Source organism: Corapipo altera, unplaced genomic scaffold (genome assembly GCF_003945725.1).
Source record: "Corapipo altera isolate COAL_440 unplaced genomic scaffold, ASM394572v1 59, whole genome shotgun sequence".
In the NCBI taxonomy this organism is placed as follows: Eukaryota; Metazoa; Chordata; class Aves; order Passeriformes; family Pipridae; genus Corapipo; species Corapipo altera.
In genome coordinates, this window is record NW_020884917.1 from 6531068 (window position 1) to 6554348 (window position 23281).

At 38.4% G+C, this 23281-nt stretch overlaps 1 protein-coding gene across 1 annotated transcript in view; it reads left to right on the forward strand.

The window, feature by feature from the left end:
• Positions 1-18787, forward strand: part of ITGA9 (integrin subunit alpha 9) — a 215333-nt gene extending 196546 nt beyond the window's left edge. The window contains exons 27-28 of the mRNA XM_027655964.1: positions 3880-3999; positions 16796-18787. Coding sequence (XP_027511765.1) covers positions 3880-3999; positions 16796-16894 — 219 coding nt within the window. The 3' untranslated portion in view covers positions 16895-18787. The remainder of the gene's footprint in view (positions 1-3879; positions 4000-16795) is intronic.
• Positions 18788-23281: the final 4494 nt, after the last annotated feature.

Below are 23281 nucleotides of genomic sequence, written 5' to 3' on the forward strand. Positions count from 1 at the left end.
CAAGCTATTCTAGCCAGCGTGCTTCAAACCTAAAATGTGGAGCTCTTGATGCAGAGATTATGTATGATTTTATCTCTGCAGCTATTCCTGGCTCTGTCTTTTGAGATCATACAGTGTGTACAGGTCTATTTTACTGGAGGTTGTGATACGTTAACATTTACTTTCTGAGTAGTGGAGAGAAGGCACCACCTCACTTTGCATCCAGGGACTGTTTGAAAGGTCTCTTCACTGAAGTTGGCAATACTTAAAATGTAAGGAGTTTCGGGGTTTTTTTAGAGTCAGGAAAATAACATTAAAGCCTTGTCATCTAAGAAATAGTCATCAGACTCGTGTCCATAAGATGGATTCTAACCTTGATGTGTGTGAAAAATGGACTGCCACATCAGATCATCTTTCCAAGCTGCATCAGAAATAGGAGGAAGGCACAAGGTTTGAGTTTGATCTCTCTGTCTTGTATTTCCCTTACACTGACTGTGAGGGAGACTCTGCTGCTTAGGAAACTCAGTTCAGCAGAATGTCTTGGTGCTAATATCTGAAAACAAAGGCTTTGTGCTAATATCTGAAATGCTAAAATTATTCTTTTTTTTGGTTTAAGAACTGGTCCGTGTTCGAAAACTATTTTGAGCATTGTGATACCAGTTATGGGAATATTTTTGGATAGTGCTGTATATGTAAAGCTTAGTTTGTGTCCATTTGCTATATTTTCAAGTGTCGTTGTCATGACACCATAGCAAGGCTGCTCACGATCATCTTTGAAAGGTTGTGGCCATCAGGAGAGGTGCCTGAGGACTGGAAAAAAGCAAATGTCACCCTGGTCTTCCAAAAGGGCAAGAAGGAGGACCCAGGGAACTACCAGCCAGCCAGACTCACCTCAGTCCCTGGAAAGATGATGGAGCACCTCATTCTGGAGGCCATCTCTATCCCCATGAAGAAAAAGAAGGTGATCAGGAGTAGTCAGCATGGATTCACTAAAGGTAAATCATGCTTGACCAACCTGATTGCCTTCTACAATGAGACAACTACCTGGATGGATGGGGGGAGAGAAGAGGATATTGTCTGCATTGACTTAGCAAGGCTTTCGACACTTGTCTCTCACAACATCCTCATAGGCAAACTCAGGAAGTGTGGACTGAATGAGTAGACAGTGAGGTAAATTGAGAACTTGCTGAAGAGCAGATCCCAGAGGGTCATAATCCGTGGCATAAGGTCTAGTTGGAGGTCTGTCACTAGTGGGGTCCCTGAAGTTCAGTACTGGGTCCAGTATTGTTTAACTTGCTCATCAGTGACTTGAATGAAGGGACAGATACCTCCTCAGCAGGTTCACTGCCAACACAAAGCTGGGAGAAGTGACCAATACCCCAGAGGGTTGCACAGCCCTTCAAAAGAACCTTAATGGTTTGGAGAGATGGGCAGAGAAGAACTATCTGAATTTCAAAAAAGGTAAATGCAGGGTCCTGCACCTGGGGAGGAATAACCCTATGGAACAGTACAGTCTGACAGCTGACCTGCTGGAAAGCAGCTCTGCTTAGAAGGACCTGGGAGTCCTGGTGTACAACAAGCTGTCCATGAGCCATCACTGTTTCCTTGTGGCCAGTGGTATCTTGGGGTGCATTAAGTCTTCCTAATTGTCAGATCGTGAGGGAGGTGATCCTGGCCATCTACTCAGCCCAGGTGAGGCCACATTTGGTTTAATGTCCACTTCTGGGCTCTGTAGTACAACAGAGATGTGAAGCTCCTGCGGCAGTTGCAGTGAAGGGCAGTGAAGATGATTAAGGCACTGGAGCATCTCTCTTATGAGTGTAGGCTGAGGGAACTGGGCCTATTTAGTCGCAAGAAGAGATGACTGAAAGAGGACCTCATCAGTGTCTGTAAGTATCTGAAGGGAGGGTGTCAAGGGAATGGACCAGGTTCTGTTCAGTGGTGCAGAACAATGGGACAGGAGGCAACGGGCAGAAACTGGTGTACAGCAAGTTCCACCTGAATCTGATGAAGTTCTTTACTATGCAGGTGACTGAGCACTGGAACAGATTGCCCAGAGAGGTTGTGGAGTGTTCCTCACTGGAGAGATTCAAGTACCATCTGGATGTAATTGTGTACGATGTGGTCTGGGATGACCCTGCTTGAGCAGGGAGGTTGGACCAGATGACCCACTTTGGTCCCTTCCAACCTTACCCATTCTGTGATTCTGTGAAATGCCTGATAACATCTCACTGATAGAAAAAAGCAGTGTGTGTAAATCAGCTATGTTCAAATTCCTCCTCCAGAAAAACTGATCTTAATCAGCATTAACCTGTGAAACTGAGATGAAGGATCTCTGACTACTTCTTTATGGGAACACCTTGACAAAATATAGCCCTTCTCACCCGCTTTCTCTCATCTGTAGCTGTAATTTTTGTGTCTCTTTGCTGAGGATGCTTACAGAAACAGAAATGTTCATTAGTGGGATCTCGGGAGGCTGTCCTATCCCGTCTACCACTCAAAGCAGGGCTGTTGCCTGCACTCACTCAGGATCCCCATGGCTTTCTCTGAGGCTTGGAAACGGGCAGGGTTGGAGAACTGAGGGCCTCTTTGGCCCCTGTACCAGTGCTACCATCTCCTTCCTTTTGCAGCCTTTTCCTGAATACCCATCTTCAACTTTCATATGAGTTGCATGATATTGCATTCCTTGTGCTGTCTCATAAATTAAACTGTTTGAACAGGGTCAGCAGTGAGTGAATGTATTTCATGGGTCTTTCATTAGCCTCTTAAAGATGTGTATCTTGGGATTGTGTAATTGTATGTGACTGCAACTCCTGGATTTTCACTCACTTTTAGCGAATAATTTTTTTTAATTTAACAATTCATGTCTACAAAATGGTTTTGACATTTTTAAGCAAAGATGATGAAAGTGGTTTGTGGAGGAGGAAGAAAAGCTAACTACTTCATTTTGTAAAACAAAGCCAGACTAACCAAATGTATTACCTCTAAAAAGTCCCTGCTGCCTCTCTCCGTTTGCTGGATATTAAATTGCAAACTTTAACATAGAAATAGCCCTCACTGAGGAGAGCTGTTTTTGAATTTTCCGCTAAGGCACTGGTTTTGATTGAAATAAGAGACTGAAAATTCACATAGGGAATAGGAATAATATAATTTGCTCCCGTTTTCTTCTTAAGACAGATGGTAAAGGAAGGATCTCTGTTGGCTGTATTTCTCTGCCATACATACTATAGAAAAAGAGAAGAGAAGAGAGGCGAGGCGAGGGAGAAGCGAGGCAAGGGAGAGGCGAGGCGAGGAGGGGAGGCGAGGGGAGGGGAGGGGAGGGGAGAGCTATCTGCATTCCCAGAAGAACCTATGACTGCACATGCCCTTGCCTCTTTCACGCAATATGTCCCGTGAAGCAGAGCAGGAATGATTTGTATTTAATAAGAATGTATGAGTTGTCCGAATTTTTTTGTGAAAAAAAGGTTAGCCAGCTTGTCACAAGTATTTCTTGTGAAGCATCAGGGAGTTTGGCAGGGCCGGAACGTGCTGAGTAAGACAAACTCTGCAAGATGTCATGGCATTCCCTGCCAATCCAAAGGATGGAGTTTTTAATGCAAAACTTTGTGCACCTAGGTGGCCCAGCACCAAAACAAGCTCAGTGTCTCGGCTTGGGGATTGACAGGGTAGGTGTTATTTTGGAGTGGAAGCTGATATTCTTTGGATCTAACACATGGCTACTCAAAGTCCACTTGAAAGCTTTAAATCCCTTGTGAAAAATAGATGGAAAGCACTAAATGGATTCCATATTTGTTTGACAGATGAAATGATCGGGGAGGCCACGGTGTCTCATAAGATGAGTACAAGAGAAAATAATACAACTTCTAGTCATAAAAAGATCTTTTTCTAATTGCTTTGTAGGTGGTCTTTGAGGCTTTACACAATCTGGAACCTCGTGGATATGTTGTCGGATGGATCATTGCCATCAGTTTGCTGGTGGGAATTCTCATCTTCCTATTGCTTGCTGTGCTCTTATGGAAGGTAAGGCAACAGATGCAACATAAGCACCAAAGCTAGTCCCAGAAAAAAACCTTAAATTTATCCTTGTATTTTTAACATCTATTTGCTTTAGGAACTGAATAATTAGTCAGTGAAAACAATATCATATATAAGCTTTCATGAGGGACAGGGAGGGATTCATGATGTACAGAAGAAGTGAAAAAGTGGGGGTTTTTAGGACCTGGTTATTAAAAGTTGAAACCTCTGATACCATTTCAGGACAACAGAGTGTCCCTCTTAGAAATCTGCTGTTATATTACTCTTAGGTACTTCGCATTTCTATGGTTTTCTGATGACTGAGGCTCACTGATTTCAGCAGGATTTCCTGAAAATTGTGTCAACTTTGCTTGACCAGCAAAAAAATTGGGTGCATGTCTAGGAAAAATCAGATGGTAGCTACTGTTTTCAAGAGGTAGATGCCCTGGGGAGAGGAATTTCCAGCAGTAAATTCTTCACATTCCTCACACAAAGAGTTCCAGATCAGTTAGTTACCAGAGGAAGAAGCACCTGGACCTGTTAAAAGACAGCCTTCCCACTGTCTCTGATAGGATACAGTTCTTTTACCCCAGACACTGTTACAGGGTAAAAGTGGGCTGATCCTGATACTTGGCAGCAGCCATTTTGTGTGGTAAATATGAAGGGGAAGGAACTTCAAGTGTTTTAATTCCTCAGTTCCCTGCTACCAATCCATAAACTTAAAAGACCACAGTCAAGGTCAGGGACTGTCTTTGAGGGAAGTAAATCTCAAATGCACACATGGGAACGTGTCCAGCACTATTTTGCTTCCCAAGGCAAACGTCCCACAGTCTGACTCACACTGTTTAGCAGCACGTGTGCTGCAGGCTCTGCTAGCCGGCTGTGTTGGGACTGGAGGTCACAGGCCCAGTGTGCTGCAAAAGGACATATCGCTGCAGGTCATCAGGCTGTAAAATGGATTTACAAACCTGGGCCAAAAACTAGCCATGCAATTCTTATTATAGATTATATAGTTGTGTGTATAGTTGCATTATGGATTATAAAGCTACTTCATATAATATATAAATTTTATATGAGTTATAGATTTAAAGTATTTTTAAAGTCAGTTTTGAAGATTTTTAAGCATATACTGACAAGGTTAAAATTGACTGTACTTTCCATTTCAAAAACAATGTTTGACCACGTTCTAGAATATCTCATAACTTCTGTTTTTCTGGCATCTAGGAAATGCTTTTGCTTTCTGTGGCAGAAAGAGTTAAAGGAAAAAAAAAGTCAGTGAAATTAAGAAGGGAGAATAACCATGAGAATGGAAAAATGTGAGATTGGAAGAGACCCAGGGTTTATGTCCCAGTGACACAATTTCAAAAAGGAGTTAGTGCTGCTGATTTCATATGGCTCATTTCCTGTCATAAAAAGGCATGTTTGAAAATGAGCAAGATAAGAAGAATATCACCTTTCACTGTGAGTCTCCAGGAGAAACTCACACAAGTTCAATTCTTGGTCTCTACTAGAGTTAATACAGTCCTTTGCTTCCTGGATTAATCTTGAGACTTGAGCTCTTTTAAATTTTATAGAGATCATTCAGTGAAGAAGCTGCCATTTTGTTGAATGAAAGCTTTGAGAAATTTTGAGAGATTCCAAGTAACAGTAACTATTCCAAGCAACTAACACCAGATTTACATAGCCCTTTTTGCATGCAGATGTACTGAGGTGAAGAAAGGTGAGATGCCTTGGTCAGAGTCTGTGTTAGAGATAAGTCAGGCTTTGCCAGCTGTACTCCAGTGCTTTATCCATAGAGTTGGATGATTAGTAAAGGATTCAATAATTTAGGATTTTGTTGTAGAGAAAAGTGATTAAAATTGTGTAGCTGCTAGTATCAGGTGGTGATTGGTCAAAGGACTCAATAATCTTGGAGGTCTTTTTCAGCTATAATGATTCTATGATTATATATATATGTGCGTGTGTGTGTGTGCGCATATGTGTATATATATATGTATATATGTGCATATATATGTATGTATATATGTATACATGTATTCCTCCCCTACATTGAAATCCAAAGGGGTTTTGTGCCATAATTATATGTCCCTATGCACCTCAGGGGAGAGGGGATGGGCTTTTTTTAAAAAAAAATCAGTTTTATTTCATTGCAGCATTGATAGAGAAACCTTTTGAAACTGAGTGGCAATTTCATATCTTTGATGCAAGTTGTTGTGCCTATTCAGAGTTCACATACTTCTTCTTTTCTGTACATGTAATTCCAAGATCCCTACCTGTAGGAACTACGTAGCCCATACTTGTCCTGTCTGTCCATAAAATCTGCAAAAACTGTGACTTGGTTTATGTTCTCTGAAATTCTTCTTTCTGTTGTCCTCGTTGCATTTGGTACATTTTTTCTGATAACTTTTCAATTCTATTGGTTTTGTTACCCACTTATCTAGTTACTTTAAGTGAGTTGTTACTTGCTATCCTGTGTAGGCTTCTCAGGGTACTACTTTTTTGATACAGATGCTAGGTTCAGTAGGCCTAGAATTAGGCTTTTTCAATATTATCCTGTTATAAAAATACAAATATAAAAACTTCTGTGATTCAAGACCAAACCTATACTATCTCCCAAACATAGATAGATCTTTGTTATGGATAACATCTAGGAAACCTTGAGGAGGAAATGGGACAACGAAAGTGATTGTGCAAATAATAAGGTTTTCACCAGGCAGAAGCTGTGTGGATCATTTGAAGTCTGTTTATTTTCTTCTTATTTCTCGCTTTCTGAACCAAAGCAAGTATCACAAAATGTTTGTAGACCCTTGGCTTACCAAGAGCAAAAGGGTTTGTATTCCTGCAACAGTGACTCAAATGTTGGGTTTTTTACAGTAGATTGATAGGTTTACAGTAGGTTGATTTGCTGTGCTTTTTGAATTCTGACTGAATGTTACAGGAAGATTGAGTTTGTCATCTTTTGTTGTTCTCACACAAGTAAATGGTTAATGCTGCTGTTATAGCCAAAAGACTGCATTCACCAGTGAGTTTGCCAGCTGCCATGTAATATTTGTTCACTACTCTCAAGATAGGCAATATTTCAGTGGTGGTATGTGTCCAGTACGTGTAAAATGCCTTTGTTATCTTTCTTGATGTAATGAGCTCTGTAAATGTGTAACAATAATATTGTGGCTGAGTGTTCTCTCCAGTCTCAGTGTCCTCAAAATGAGAGGCAGGCAGGGTACTCTGAGAACACCACAGCCATTGCAGCTGTGTTGCTCTTATATTCTGGCACTGTGTGAACAAATGTAATCCACTGCAAGAGAGAGGTATGCTTGTGGTTCAAAACGTCTTTCAGAAAAGATAGCCATCATTTTCAGGAGTCCAAACCAGTAAAAGAATACATATGTAGACTGAAAAATTTAAAATACGTACCTAAGGTTCCAAGGCTCCCCACTGCTGGAACACAACATATGTATTTATTGGAATTCATTAACATCCCTCAAACCCAAATGCCAATAAACAGAGCAAATGTGACTTACTTAGTCTGAATTCTGTTTTTAGGCTTGGTTTCACAATGGGAAATGGTGTATTATAACTTACACCAGCCATAGCTGTTTCCTTCTGGTTTGACTAATGCATGAAAGAGACTTATTCTGATAATTATGGACATAGTACAACTTTAATTCAAATATTTTTGGCAGACCAAGTATATCAAAATATGATTTTAAAGCTACTTTTTATTGATTCCAAAAATAGTCTTTAATGTTTAGTCTTGGGTTTTCAAACAAAGCCAGAAATATTTCAGTAGTGTTTCTTTTTTTTATTTGAAGAGGAAATGGAAAATATGGATCAAGATATGTTTTAAATTAATTATGCTTATAGGAATGATATCTCTAATTACTGTCCTATTCCCTGGTGAGATTCAGTTTTTTTCCAGACATATCTGCAGTAGACATTATGTTCTTTGAGAACAATAATCAGAGATGAACTTTGGATGATGGCTGTGTTCATTCTGTGACTTTAAAAAATAAACTACATAGTAAAATTTTGCAACGGAAAAAAAAAATCTTTATTTGGAAATAGTCGTAAGTTTTAATGTTGGCCAATTCGCTTTTTAATTACACTTATAAATATACTGGTAACAGCTGTCTTGCAAGTTACTGTACACAGTCACCATACTGCAAGAAGTTCAGGCTTTAATTAAACTCAAGTTACCAGAACTCAGCACTGAAAGATCTTTATAAGTTCAGTCACTATGGAAGAATTTGATTCCTAGCAGCTGTATCTGATCCCAGTGTATTGTAACTGATGAATATTGTTATGGCAGAGAAGAATTAGCAATGTACACAAAATTGTGCTTAACTTTTAGCTTACTTTCATCCAGCCTGACTAACTGACTTGAAATATCACTGCTGGTACCTGGGGTGAAGATCTGTAGTCCTCCATAGATTTTAGAAGTAAATTTATTTCACATGCTGTAGTACTAAAACACACATAGTTTTTAAATACACATTTTATTAGACAATTACTTTGTAATGCTGAAATAATAAGAAAAACTGTTTTACTAAGAATAGCCAGTCATTTCATAAACTTAGCTAAAGCAAACATTAGATAAACTATTATTTTAACTAAATACTCTATGACTATCTCAAAGGACAAATGTTAAAAACCAGTTGTTAAGGCTAGGTACCTCAAAATAGAAGAACAATTCAGACTGGCAGGATGCATGGAAAAGATGGATTTAGGTTTGCGAAACAGATAACTGCACACAGCAAGGGACACCAGTACAGAAAATCTGATTTAGTACTTTTTTATTTTTTAATTAATATAACATACCTTGGCATTGTCACTGATGCTAGGGTGTCACCCCATTAATGAACAATTTGTTCCTCTAACCAATTCTTGTGTAACTTTTCTCACAGGAGTTGTTCAGTTGGCTTCAATGGAGCTACTTGCTTATGTGGTGAATAGAGCTGGTAGTTCTGGTGTTTACCCTTGGAATATCTTTACTATGTAGGTACGGTCTAGGTTGCATCAGACAAGATTCATTCATCTAGCCTTTGATTCATTTGTGGATACATAATATCTTTTGTTAAGGACTTAGTATGTACAGTACTTCAGAAATGAATGCTTGTAGAGGAGAACTAATCTTTGAGCAAGCTGCTGAACTTCTCTTTGTCTCAATTCCCCAGCTGCATAAGTGTATATATCATTGTGTATATTGTATGTGTGTACAGCCATTTGTGGAATGGTGATGTTTGAATCATATTTATTTATTTTCTTGTACTTGTTTCACTGAACAAATGAGGACCTACATTACAAGACAGTTAAGGGGTTTACCTCTCAAAAAGTCAATGAAAGACTGAATAATTAAACCAGACCTCTGGAGCCCTCATGAGCTTATCTTAGCCACACTATCATCCTTCCTCCTAAATACACATTTTCTCCTTTAACTCCTTTACAGACATGCCCTTACGTCACAGTGGGACCCAGAATTGGCAGTTTGCCAGTTCTTGGTGGAAAAGCTGATAGACATATCAGTTTGTGACCCCTGTGTACTGTGGCAAGTGTCCTTTAATTGGGAGAAAGAACATAGTGCATCATCTTGGAACTGGTAGTTTGCGAGGATTATCCAGGACCACACAAACCCAAGTGCAAAGTGTTTTTACCTGCATTCTTGACAGTAGTAAAGTGAGTTGTACTTAATAACCAGTTATCTAACCCTGCATGGGGAAATGTTCCATCCTTCTAATCTCAGCAGCACTGCTTTGCAGAGATTGGGGGTGTTGTTGCTCTGCCAACTGGTGGCATTTAATGGGGTGAAATTTCTGGCCCTGCTTTGACCCATGATTAGCTGCATATTTTTCTAACTGTAGTACTGTTTATGTGAAGGGAGAAGTACACAAGGAATATGCACCCAAAAAAGGTGAGGAGATTAATTCTCTGTAAGTTAATGCTTTCTGAAGTGCCATGAGGTGAATGGCTTGAGACTTCTGCCTAGATTAGCAATGTGGCATTAAAAGATTTGTGATGTAAATACATACTTTTCAGCAGCTATGACTGGATAGTGGTTACAGTAGAAAAAGAAACTGTATGCTAGAGGAAAGACATCTTGTGATTAAGGCACTGAACCTTAAGGTATGTTGTCAAAACCTAGTTACATGGGAGATTTCTTCAGTGGTTCTTACATTTTGTTTCATTTTTTAGTTACCCCTCTGACAGTGCTTTACTCCCTTTTCTTTTTGCTTATTGGTTTGTACTGTGATTGGTAACCTTGTCAGCATAGGCATACTGTTAAAAATAAATACTTTCTATGTTCAGCTTAACACCTCAGTATGCACTGGAGAAACTTAATTAAAAATAGTACAAAACCTCACAAAAGTCTCTGATATAGTCTTGGATCCTGTTTGAATGTTTTTGTTCATAGACCTCTATTCCTAGCTCAGTGATAGTCTTGAAACACTGCCGTAAATCAATACATAATGCTGTTTTTACAGCAGTACCTAACTGTTTCTTAATGAATCATATTAATGAGAGAAAGACTTTTAAAAAAAGGCTAAACATTCTTCTTCAATCCCCATTTCAAACTATTTATCTTTTTATTTGATTGGGAGAATAAGCCTTGTTGGATTATGAATTATAAAAATGTTTTAGAAATTTATCCAATGGTGACTATAACAAAAACAGTGATATTGCTTGCCCTCTGATCAACTTTGTTTTTTCCCAACTGCAAATTAAATTTTATTTTGTAATCTCATCACTCTTCAAGCATACTTATACTTGGCACCCTAAAGAGATAGCCACAGAACCACACTGCAGGAAATGTTAGGTAAGTGTTTATACTTCTGGAGTTTAGAAAAATATAAGGTCCAGTAATTCAGCCTTTGGATGAGCACAAAGTAACAGCAAAAAAAAAAAAAAAAGAAAGATAATTTACTGTGATGTTAATTCACTTAAATGACTTTTGACTGAAGTTTTCAGTTTGTGTGAGTACTTGAAGAATGTAATTCTACGTGAGTGTTGTTAGATATGACTTATCTGTGATTTTAAGGGATTTAAACCTGGCATGACAGCTAAAGGGAATTGTCTGTGCTAGAGACTTTAAATACTCACGTTTGAATACAGGACTTGACAGTGCTTTGCAAGGGAAGAAATCCCTTCACAATAACAGTTGTTATAATTCCTCATTCCAGACCAACACAGATTTTCTGTTGCTTTATTGTTCAGTTTTGCCAGAAACGTATTTTCTGCTCAGCATACACTGTAGATGGCAGTAAGGTCATACTAGAAAAGGGTACAAGGGCTGGAATAAGTAAATTAAAGGAAGTGTGTAAAACCTATGGATGGTTTAAGGTTTTGAAGTGACAAACACTATCCAGTCCTTTCTGAAGATGCTTCAAGTAAATATTAGAGCTGCTATAAGTAGGTGGCTTAGAGTCAAAACCTGAAGCACCTCCAGTTATTCTAGCCCATCTACCCTTTTCTCATTTTCTGCATTGTCTTTACTGGCTGATGCCTCTTCTTCCAATATAACCCTTCAGCTTCCCGCAGTGCTCTCTCTTTGCTTCCTGCAAATACTTCCTGTTGCCCTTCCTCTCATGAGTGCCTTCCCTAGGCAGAAGTTTACTGATCAAAGTATTTTCCTCAGTCCTTTACTTGGATGTGGTTGTGTGAACTCACAGACTGCCTGATGGGGTCACAGCTCTTGACGTGGGTATTCCTTTGCTCTGTACATACATCTGTATGTGTACACACATGCATATGTCTGTATATATAGAAAGCAAAGTTTGGGAGAAATGAACAATATTAGAGACTCATTACCCATGAAACGTGTTGGAGACCATTGGCCCACTGTAAACACCCATTCTACAAATGAGATCACAGCAATGCTCCTGTTAAAGCTGAGGATCTCTTTTCCTCTTCCTTGCTCAAAATTCAGGACTCAATCCCAGCAGTGCTATCCTCACTGTGTTTTCTCAGTTCCCTTAATGGCTTTGCATTAGCCATGGAAAAGAGATCTTCTGGTGTTCCTTCAACTCCAGTGATAAAAGAGCCGATATGTGCTCAGCCCCATGTTGTATCAATTCTTCTGCTTTGGTCCAAGTGTGTGCCTCCTTATTACCTCTTACTCTATCCTAAATTCACTTGTTCTCTCCAGCTTGCTACTGGTATTAATCAGCCCTCACCGTACAGGTTAATATTGGTATCATTTTTAATGAAATTATTAATTGTAAGGAGACGGATATGCGGGTTGTGTGGAGTCTTGTGAGACAATGACTGTGTTGTGATTTCTTCATGGCCCTTACCAAAAAAATCCCTCTCTGGTGATGATAGGAATTATATCACATTAAATGGGAATATGCATTAAACACTATGGAACAGTATCGCATAACAAAGCACATCCTTGTCTTTCAAGGATGGGAAATTTATCTAATCCCTGACCGCTATTTCTAAAAATGTTTTAAAAAATAATCCTTAAAGTTCAGTTTCTCTTTTTGCCTGCACTTAACTCCTCTACATAATTTTAGAGTATTCACATCATTTACAGCAAGTAAACATAATTCTTTGTAATGGGGTCACCTCTAGATGTAGGAATTCATGCTTTATTAATATTTACTATAGTTTTCAGCTCACTTTTTATCCCTGCTGAAAAGTTATACAGAAGCACTGTGTATTCAGTGAAAAAATAGTAAAATACCAAAATGCTCATAAACAACTTTTAAAGACAATTCCTGAAGCAGATGTTCAGTAACAGACATTTTTTATGAAAATAACAGTGGGAAGGAGTTTGGGTTTGTTTGTTTGGCCCTCAAGGAAATTAAAAAACTTTTCTATAATTTTGATTATGACTTCAAGAGAAAGTTTTATTATATCAAGGATGTGTTTGCATGAAGGATGGAAACCTTAAGGGTTTAAAACCTGTTTTTAAAACTAGAAATTAAACTTCTCTTGTTAATCTAAGGAAGCAAAGTCCTGTGGCAGTTTTCTAATGAAAAACATGTAGGTCTGTTATAAAAACTGATAATACAAAAAATGGCATCCACTTTTTCAACACATCTGCTCCCTGAGCATATGTAAGTAATAGCAGCATATTCTTGTGAATAAGTAAGTACCTATGATTAATCCTACTGGGGCAGAACAACAGAGAAGTATTAGGCTCTTACACTTTTTTTTCCATTATCAATATAATAATTCACTTCCATTTTAGACTGAAAATCTAGAGAAACTTCAGCTATTTGCTTCAAGCCTCATTGAGCTGAATTCTGTTGGCATTAATGGTGAACTTTCACTGGGATTTTATGGTGGTGCTATTTTGAGGATGTCTTCTAAAAATAAATCCTTTGCGCTAGTATAGCTTGTAGATTCAAGCACAAAAATTACTAATATGGATTTTTTTCTACTGAAGAAAAAATTTGATCTGACGTCTAGAGTACGTTTGAAGGATGGGGAACTAGAAGAACTCCTCTTTAATTTTCTCTTCGTGAATCCTTGCAGATAGTGCTCTGAAAGATGCTATGAAGTGAGGGAGTCGTGGCCCTCTGAAATTCAACAGTGTCACTTTTTTGAGGTGATTTTTCAGGACAGGACCACCACTATCCCTGCATTTGCATGTACATAGCAACAGATAAAGCTTTGCTTTTGACAGATGGGAACGATACTGTGTTCACAGTCTGTGCACAAGAATTTCTATGTACAAATGAGTTTTAAGGTCTAATTTCAGTTATTAAAGGGGGCTTCCGGAAGGTCATGGGACCTTCGTAAGCTCAAGGTCATGGACATTTATGTATATGTCTACTTATTGTGCATTTATAAAGTGGCTGTAGGTATTGTGGTTTAGGAATGGTATTCTCCAGTTTAGTGCTCCCACTAAAACCATGCAATGCTCCCTCCCCTCTTCCCCCTCCTGTACAGCAGGCTGGAATGGAGAATTGGAGGCACAAAAGGTAAAGATCACAGGTTGAGATAAGAAAAATTTACTGGAAACAGCAATTAGATAAGAAAATGAACAGTAACAGCAACAATATTAATAACAAAACTGTACAAAAGAGAGAGAGTGATTCACATATAAAATGCTCACCAAGCCCAACACAACCCAACCACAGCCACGCTACCCCAACTGCTCCCCCTAGCTCAGAACCAGCGTTACCCTACCACTGCCTCCACCACATTTCCACCACTTCCTCCACTCGACGGACTGGAAGGAATCCCTTCTCCCTGGAAGAGACTCCCTTCCACCATCCGTGGGAATGACCTGAGGTGGTATAGTATAGCCTCCAGACCCTAGCCACACCCCCTCCTGACCACTGCAAAAATTAAACCTGTCCTTTTGCTGCCTTTATTGGCTGCTCCTGTATGGGACAGAGAGTCTCTCAAAAAACTGGACCATTTTCTCCCACATTTCATACCACTCATGCCTATCAATCCTTGAGGCAGATCTCTGAATGACCTTCCTAAAGGAAAGAAATTACCTTCTCTTTCTTGACTCTAAACATGGTGTGAACTGCACTGAGGAATCCTGGCAGTCTTGGCAACAAGAACATGCTTTCCTTAACATTCAAATGAATTTCAAAACTTCCGAAAGCTGTTGTAACAGGCCTGAAGGAGGAAAAAGGGGTGAAAAGCTGGGGAAAATCACCCTCCCCTGTTCTCCCGCAGACTGGGTACAATTATTGATGGACTCCCAAAGGTAGCACCCGAGGTAAGGGTAGGAGAGTAACACTGAATACACATGCCAAATGATCCTCATTGTCCTTGACTTTATCATGTCATAAGCTGATATCAGACAGTACAACGACAGAACAATCCTGATCCCCCTCTCTGTTCTGAAAAAGAGCACCACGAGGAGCACATAGGGGAATATATAGAGTTAGGTACCCCACCCACATGAACAGACCAAAGCAATATGGTGACCAGTGGCTCTGTACCTAATACAACAAATGCTTAGATCAAATTTGTTTTCAACCCACTCTGGGCAGATCTGTTATTTTCTTAACCCTTCAAGTCATACGTTGGGTACCAAAGAAGACTGTCGTGATTTAGGAATGGTATTCACCAATGTAGTGCTTCCACTAAAACCATGTGTCACTCACTCCTCCCTTCCCTCCTCCCCTCCCATGCAGCAGGCTGAAAAGGAGAATTGGAGGCACAAAAGGTAAAGATCACAGGTTGAGATAAGAAAAATTTACTGGAAACAGCAAGGAGATAGAAAACGAACAGTAACAGCAGCAAGATTAATAACAAAAGCTCACGAAAGAGAGAGAGTGATTCACCTACAAATGGCTCACTGAGCCTGAGGTGACTGCAGCCACACCACCCTGACTGCTCCGTCTAGCTTCGAAACAGTGTTACCCCAACTGCTCCCTCCGGCTTTCAAGCCAGTGCCATCCCACTGCTCTCTCCACCATGCTTACTTGATTTGAAGGAACCCCTCCTCCTTAGAAGAGACTCTCTTCCCCCACCCTCGACAATGGCATGAGATTGTATAGAATAACCTCCAGGTCTTAGCCCCTCCTGGCTACTGCAGAAATTAACCCTGTCTTGGCCAGAATCAGGATAGTAGGTGTGTATGTAATGTACACAAATGCAGGGTACACTTATCTCTAGAATAATGGCATGTCCCAGTGGTCCACAGTTACCAAACAAAGGGGCTTGTTAGACCACGCTGCAGCTTCTATGTCCTTTGCATAGGAGGCAAGAAGCAGAATGGGAGGATGGTGTGAGCATTCTCATGCTGCTGTGAATTCAGGATGCAGCTGGGGGCACTGGCAAGGACCTGAGCTTTAGGAAAACCCTGCTGGAGAAGCAGCATTGGCAGATTGATCATGCTGCCTTTCAGACCCCTGTGAGTTAAAATACACTCGAAGAAAGTGAAAGTTGATGAAAACTGGAATTAAAAAATCCAAATAAGGGAATATTAGTTATGACAAGACAGCACAAAATTTTCCTACACATAGCCAGTTTGGGAATAAAGGGTGGCAAATAACTACTTCATAAAGGAAGACAAAAACATCATGTTTTACACAGGAGGAGTAGAAAAACAAGATTAGAGTGGTAGGAATTGCTTAAATATTTCATTATGGTGAACAAAATATTGATTCAGTGATCTCAACAGTGCTAAGTTTGAGGAGTTATTCTTGAATGGTAACCAAAGTCTGTTATTAAAATAATTTTTGGTTTTCTGAGAGACTTAAAAAAACCCAGAGATATGAGAAGTTTTTCTCCAAACTGAAATGAAACCCACTTGCATTTCTTAAAGTACAAGGATTTAGGAAGCAAGAAGATGTGCAAAAGGAATTATTGGTAATGATAGCTGGAACTAAGATGCTGGGACTTGGTTACGTGTACTGTATTCCTCTGATCCCTGTTGTTTTGTGCAGTTGTGGACACTGAGACCATCATTCATAAAACTCTGTCAGCATTTACTCAGGACCTGAGTGTTACTCTGACTTTAGGTTCAGCTCCAAATTTTGCATTAGTCTCCATTTTAAACCAATAAACCTGTATCTGCCTCTTCTGGTCTGTTTTATTAGGAATACTTAATGAGCATTTTTTTTTTAAGTATGCTTTATGTAAGAGGATCTCTTACCTCTGAATAGTTCATCTATAAGGAGCAGAGAATTTGTGAAGATTTGGGACCCAGTTTGATCTCATTTATACTGATGTAAATAAGGAGCTATGATTTCAGGTTGGCACTTGGAGGATTAAATACTAACTCCTGTGCTGTTTTTTTCTGCACACCATTTTCTGTCCTCACACTGACAAATTAAGTTTCAGTTTAATGATAGTGTAACTTACCACTGTCATCTCTTCTGATTTGCAGATGGGCTTCTTCCGCCGGAGGTATAAAGAAATTATTGAGGCCGAAAAGAGCAAAAAGGAGAATGAAGATAGTTGGAACTGGATCCAGAAAAACCAATGAACTGCCCATGAAAACTAAAGCCCAGTCATGTGACACGTGCTCACTAGCCTATAGATCCTGCTCTCATATCTTCCATATGTGGAAGAAGGAATCTTCTCCAGATTTTTCGGAGACCCATTGATACTGTGTCTTTATCACTCAAAAAAACTAGGGAACATATCCTGAGGCAACCACTGTAGCCATGTCAGGTGACTGGAGCAATTCATACTTCACTTAAGAGTTGAACTTTGAACTTTGGTAACCAAGCTGCAGTGCAGAGCAATATTTATGAATCCAACTATTTGGTATACCCTCAGGGGAAGACTGTTACCTAAAAATATATTTTATAAATATAAGCTTTTTATATTGAGTATGTCTTTATATTTGTATCAATGTTTTATAATTTCTACTGAATAGTGTATAGTTCACTCAGGCACTGATATCTGGCTAAATCTTTGAAAATACATATGTATATATATAAATTCTATTGTACTTTTAAACTTCAATGCGAGAGAAAAGAGATTTGCAGAGAAAAGTGACTGAAATCCTCATATACTTAATTCACAAGGCTTGGTAGTATTGTGTATAGACCATTTAATGGATATAAGCCAAAATCTTTTCATAGTCTCTTTCTTTGAGTTGAACTTGTTGTTTGATTTGTAAGCTAAAGAACCTGAAGTATTTCACAGTTGTGATATTCTGGATCTTGAGTCTGTCCTTTACTGGCCTGAATGGGAGAGGATGAAAACGCTTCCTCAGTGATATGTAGCAAGATGCAGATTGCTTTGGTTCACTGGAGAAGGTATCACAGAATGTTTTCCTTTGGGAATTTTTCTTTTGCAATCTCTAGGATTTTTATAGTAGTCTAGGATTGTACAATTGAGATACCAGAAGGATATAATTGGGCTGACCATTATGGCATTGGCAAATTCCTTGGAATAAAAAAAAAATTAAATGGAGTCATATTAATATTAAGAGGGATATTTTTAAAGCTACTGTTCAAGATTGTAATCTTGTTGCTGTCAAATCAAGTGATAAATTGCTACAAGCTACAAGCATTATGTCTCCCTTGTGAGTTATATACATAAGTCATGAGTTTGTTTATATGATAATTTTAAGAGAGATAAGTAGATGCAAGGGTTAAAATGTTTGGATCTTTGAGTCTCAAGATTCCCTGTCTGGGTGTTCCAAGTACTGAATGCCATCCTTCTTCAACCGTTAAGAAGGAAGTTCAGTCAAGGTGCAGATGTTACTGGCTCTCATATTTCCACTTTGGTTGCTGGTAATTACTTAACTCGTTTGTTGAATTAGAAGAGACCTAGTTGTAATTAGTTCAACTGTGTTTCTTTAAAAAGCTCTTGGATTTCTCAATAGAAATAGTGGAATTCTGTAAGAGTTGGGTTTAGATTCTACTTGTGTTTTGCACTTTGTGTAAATAAGAAGTAAGTGTCATGTTGGTATAAAATCCGTATAAAGGAAAGAAAGGTCAAGCTCATTGGTAGAAAGTGAAACTAGGGTTGAAAGGTTGCAGGATGTCTTATTCCTTAAGGGTATGGTAAAAGAACATTATATCCATTATAGCTTCAAATTTTAAAAACTAAACTCATCCATATTCCTGTTTGCTTTTTACCCCCACTGGCATTAAGTGTCTTCTATTACTACAGTATTGATCAATATTTATTAACTATTAACTATCTGTATGCATTAGGGAAAAAATAGTTTTAAAGTGAATTAAGTTTATTGATTCAACATCTGACAAGAAAAGCTATTGGTCTATTCAGTTATTTTTCTTAAAACAATCATTGGTGACTTGACAGATTCTGTGTAACAAATGATCATTTAAACCAGAATCCAAGGCAAAGTGCTGTTATAATCACATGTAGTAGAGTACAGATTTTTCTTTAGAGTGCAAAAGTAAAAGGCTTGTGGCATTTGACTGCACTGTTGTATTATCACAGAGAGATAGAATGATAAAATGGCTTGGGTTGGAAGGGACATTAAAGATCTAGTTCCAACCCCCCTGCAGAGAAGCCTTTCACTAGATCAGATTGCTCAAAGCACTATCCAACCCGGCCTTGAGCACTTCCAGAGATGGGACAACTTCTTTGGGCAACCTGTTCCAGTGCCTCACCATCTTCACAGTAAAGAATTTCCTCCTAATATCTAATCTGAACCTGCCTCTAGCATTAGAAGCTGATGAATTTCTTACAGTATGATATTTCTGACATCAGTTAGTTTTACTGGTATATTAACTTAATTTGTCTGGGTTTTTCTGTTACAAAATATCTAAGTTGGACAGAAATTGGATACGAGATTGATTCACAGCTATGAATTGAAAAAGAAACTGCTTAAAGTACTTGCTGAAAAAAAAAAAAAAAGAGGCTGTTTATTAGCTGTAAGAATCTGCAGTATCCACCCTCTCTAAAACTGACCCCCTCAAAAATTCCTAAAAAGTAAATTTGCTGAAAAAGTAGCTCAGGGAACAAGTGAAATTATTTGTGAATTTAACTGAATTTAAAAGTTTCTATCTGAAAAAAAAAGGAGGAAGTTCCCTTTGAAAAGTTGAAATGCTTAATTTCCGTTTTTTAAACAGAAACTTATTTTAAAATCTGCCAAAAACGTTTCATTACAATATTTTAAAAATACAAATTATTTATTCCTTTGAGACATCTTTTAAAAGTGTACAAAGAAAAGAGTTAAAAAAGGTAAAATACCCATTTAGCATTTATATTTTGTTGGACTTCTTGTTTTGTTTTGTCTCAAGACAAAAATGTCTCTCCTATTTGCTTAAAGTAAAAAACAAATAAAAATAAATCCCATTTGACTGAGCCCATACTGGACTTTTTGGATTTCTGACCTGAATTGTCAGAGAATTGATCCAGCTCAAGTCATCCCTTAATGAAAATCTAGTTGTTGCCCAGATGAGTGCCATATTCTTGAAATGATCCACAAATTCTTAGTGTCATTACTGTTAGGCCCTCAGTAGATCTGTTGTAACATAGGGTTTTGGTTTTATATGTATACTTTCCATATTTTTTTCTTTCTTTTTCTTTTTTTTTTAGTCAAGTTCTATTGTGGCTTTTGTATGCTTTCAGTTAGGATAGTCAGATGTGACAATGACACATAAAAATCCTTCATATTAAAATATTGTAGATGCACCTTTCCACTCCTTAAAAAGCAGCCAAACAAAGTCCCACTAATATCAGTTGGTTGCAATCACTTTTTAATCCTAAAATCTTATGAAAAAGTAATATATGTCAAGAATGTATAGGAAATAACTATGCTATAGATCTGCTGGTTTGGTTGGTGGGGTTTTTTGTTTTGTTTTATTTTAATTATGAAACTGTTATAAATATAATTGTATCAAAATCTGGAGACATGGTTACTTTGGAAATTGCTTTTTCGGCTCTAAGGTTCCCATGTGTCAGCTGCTTGTTAGTTTCTTTGTGCTGTTCCAATTCTGCAGCAGCTGGAGGTAGTCATTGTACAAGTTCTCTCCAGTTAATCCATTTTGAGACAATGTCTTTAGTTGTCTTGGACAAGTTAATTGAAAGGTTTGCAAAATTGACATTGCCTTTTTTTTTCCAGTGGGCTGACTTTGCACTAGCTCTAAGGTATTCAGGAGAAAGCTTAGAAGTGGGGCAGTAACATTTTCAAATGTATCCTCTGGCATCTGAGAGATCTGAAGCTTGAAATGTGTCTTCTTACAAATAGTACCAATGAAGTTGGGTTTAGGATAGGAAGAAAAAAATCTCAGAAAAATATGATCAAGAAGAAAGGAGGGGGAAATTAAATAAAAAAGTCACTTAATGCAAAGCCTGTGCTTTTGCAACCCCATTTAGTTTCCATCATGACATCAAAAAGATCACAGTCATTTCACAGTTTTGGTGGTCCACAGCATAGTGGGTTTTCACTTCCCAAGAGATGAGAGCATTTGCCACCTTTTACAGCAGTTTTGTGCCCATTTAATTTGCAAACCAAGGGTCTTGGAGGTGAATTTGCATCGATTCTCCCCAAGCAATAACACAGCTAGTGTGCTCTAAGACACTAGAATGCTCTGGTACTTGGCCATTGTAGCTAACAAAAATACCTGCTATTTTTTTCTAAATAAACCTAGGGTTTTTTATTTGTGAAGTTATAATGAAGTCAGCAAACTGTAGAAAATACTGAAGTAGACTCTGAGTTAAAGTCATCTCACAGGTTACTTGGATTATCTGAGAGAAATTATGCCTGATGTGAACCCCAAGCCTGTAAACCACTTAAGCAATCCTTTCACTTCTAAGTGGCAAAGGCATTTGCAATGCCAAGCATAACAGTAAGAACAGCCCTGTCTGCCTTAATACAGGAATGGAAGTGACCCCACATACCAAGTCAGTGATGTGCAGGTAGCCCAGCTTGCTGAAAGCAATAGTTACGCAAAGACTGTCTTTGATAATATTTGACTTCCTTGAATTTCTTCTGTTTGTGGGAACATCAGCAAGACAAGAGAGCATGGTCTCAAGTTGTGCCAGGGGAGGTTTAGGTTAGATATTAGAAAGAATTTCTTTACAGAGAGGGTGATCAAACGTTGGAATGGACTGCCCAGGGAAGTAGTGGATTCTCTGTCCCTGGAGATTTTTAAAAAGAGACTGGATGTGGCACTTAGTGCCATGGTCTAATAACCGCAGTGGTAGTGGATCAAGAGTTGGTCTTGATGATCTCGGAGGTCCCTTCCAACCTGGCTGATTCTATGATTCTATGATTTTGGAGTTTTGCGCAAGTTTGAAGCATAGGATTCATCTGGCAGGGGAATTTACGATATTGCTTTCACTAAAGGACTAGGGGAGTCATGGAACTAATTTCTATCCTTTGCCCAGGTTCATCCACTTGCTATAGTTTCTTGGATATAAATGAAAGTAGATTTTGTTCATTTAGTGTACATTGATTAAACTGGCATGAAGACTGTAATTGCTTTTGGAGCTTGGTTTGCATATGCAGTAGAGTACCTGCACCATTGTCACTCCTTTTTCTCAGAATGTCACAGCTTATGTATTATAAAATTGTATGTTTCTTTTTGTGATCTTGTGGTTGTAAGACTGTGTCCACTCTTACTGATGTCACCTGTATTTAGAAGCTTGTGTTCACCTTTTTTCTAATTCACTTGCACTGTTTTGGAAATGTCAAGTTTACAAAAATACAATTTTTTTGAATAAAAAATGGCTGCAAAATTATCCTAATAATATCGTTTTGTCAGTTATTGTCCTTGTCCAGCTCAAGTATTTTTCCTTTAGTCTGGTGAGACATTTTCTCCTGTATGTTTGAATTAAATATTATTAAATTAATTTAATTAAATAGTGTTAATAGTATAATGGAATTAAATGTGTTCGTTTGTGCATGGATAATAGGCATCTTTTATCTTAATTCTATGACTTTTAAAATCAAGCTATTTGGAGACTAAGAGTACAACTAGCTTGATTACAGTATTTTAAAATCATGGAAATAAAATAAAGTTAGTGGGAATTATTTATATTTCATCGATGTTGCTCTATCAACATCAAATGAAACCCCATGTGATCGTGATACTGGCCTATGATAATAACTGTCAATGTGTGTAACTTGACTTCTGTTTCGATCTATGAATCTGGTTGAAAGTCGAATTATTCAGCTTGTGTATTTTTCCTGCAAGGATTTATATTCCATAGTAGCTGGAATATAGTAGCTAAATAATATATTTGAAAGAATGTTTTCAACTCTGTACATCCCCATGCTTAGCATGTCAAAGGGAGTAGAAGCTGGATATGAGGTTTTACTTCTACTAAATGTTTCAGTGTTCTCAAGCCATACAAAACAAATCAGTTTCCTCTGCATTAGACTGTTACCTCTATATCTAAGAACAGGCTGGGCAGAGTTAGGACCTAACCTGTGACTCAGAGGACATTTGTACTGGTGGAAGACCACAGCTTTACATACCACAATTCCAAAGACATTATGAGAACTCCAAGTAGATGTGGGTTCTGGCATGTAGATAGCACCCTTCAAAGTAAAAATAAATGTTCTCAGTCAGGAAGGCTTTCTTTAGGGGGGAAGAAGTCGGGCAAAAGTGGTAGGAGAATGCTGCTGCCAAGAGGAATGCAATGCCCAGCTTGCTTTTGGAGATTAGTGGAAGCCTTAGTGCTGCTTCAGCTAAAATAATAACCAGAGACTTTTGGATGTAGTAACATCTCTTTGTTATCATGCAAGCAAGTATGTGTGTGTGTAAGCAGGCAATGCCTGTCCCCTTGTGGGGACAGAGGATTGATAAGCTAACACTACTCTCTGTGGGGCTTGCTCTCCTCTTGTCTTTTTGATGTACAGAGAACAGCAGTTTGTACATAACAGGATTTTGTGTGCTACCTTCCCCCAAATGGCCTTTACGAAACCTCTTAGGAC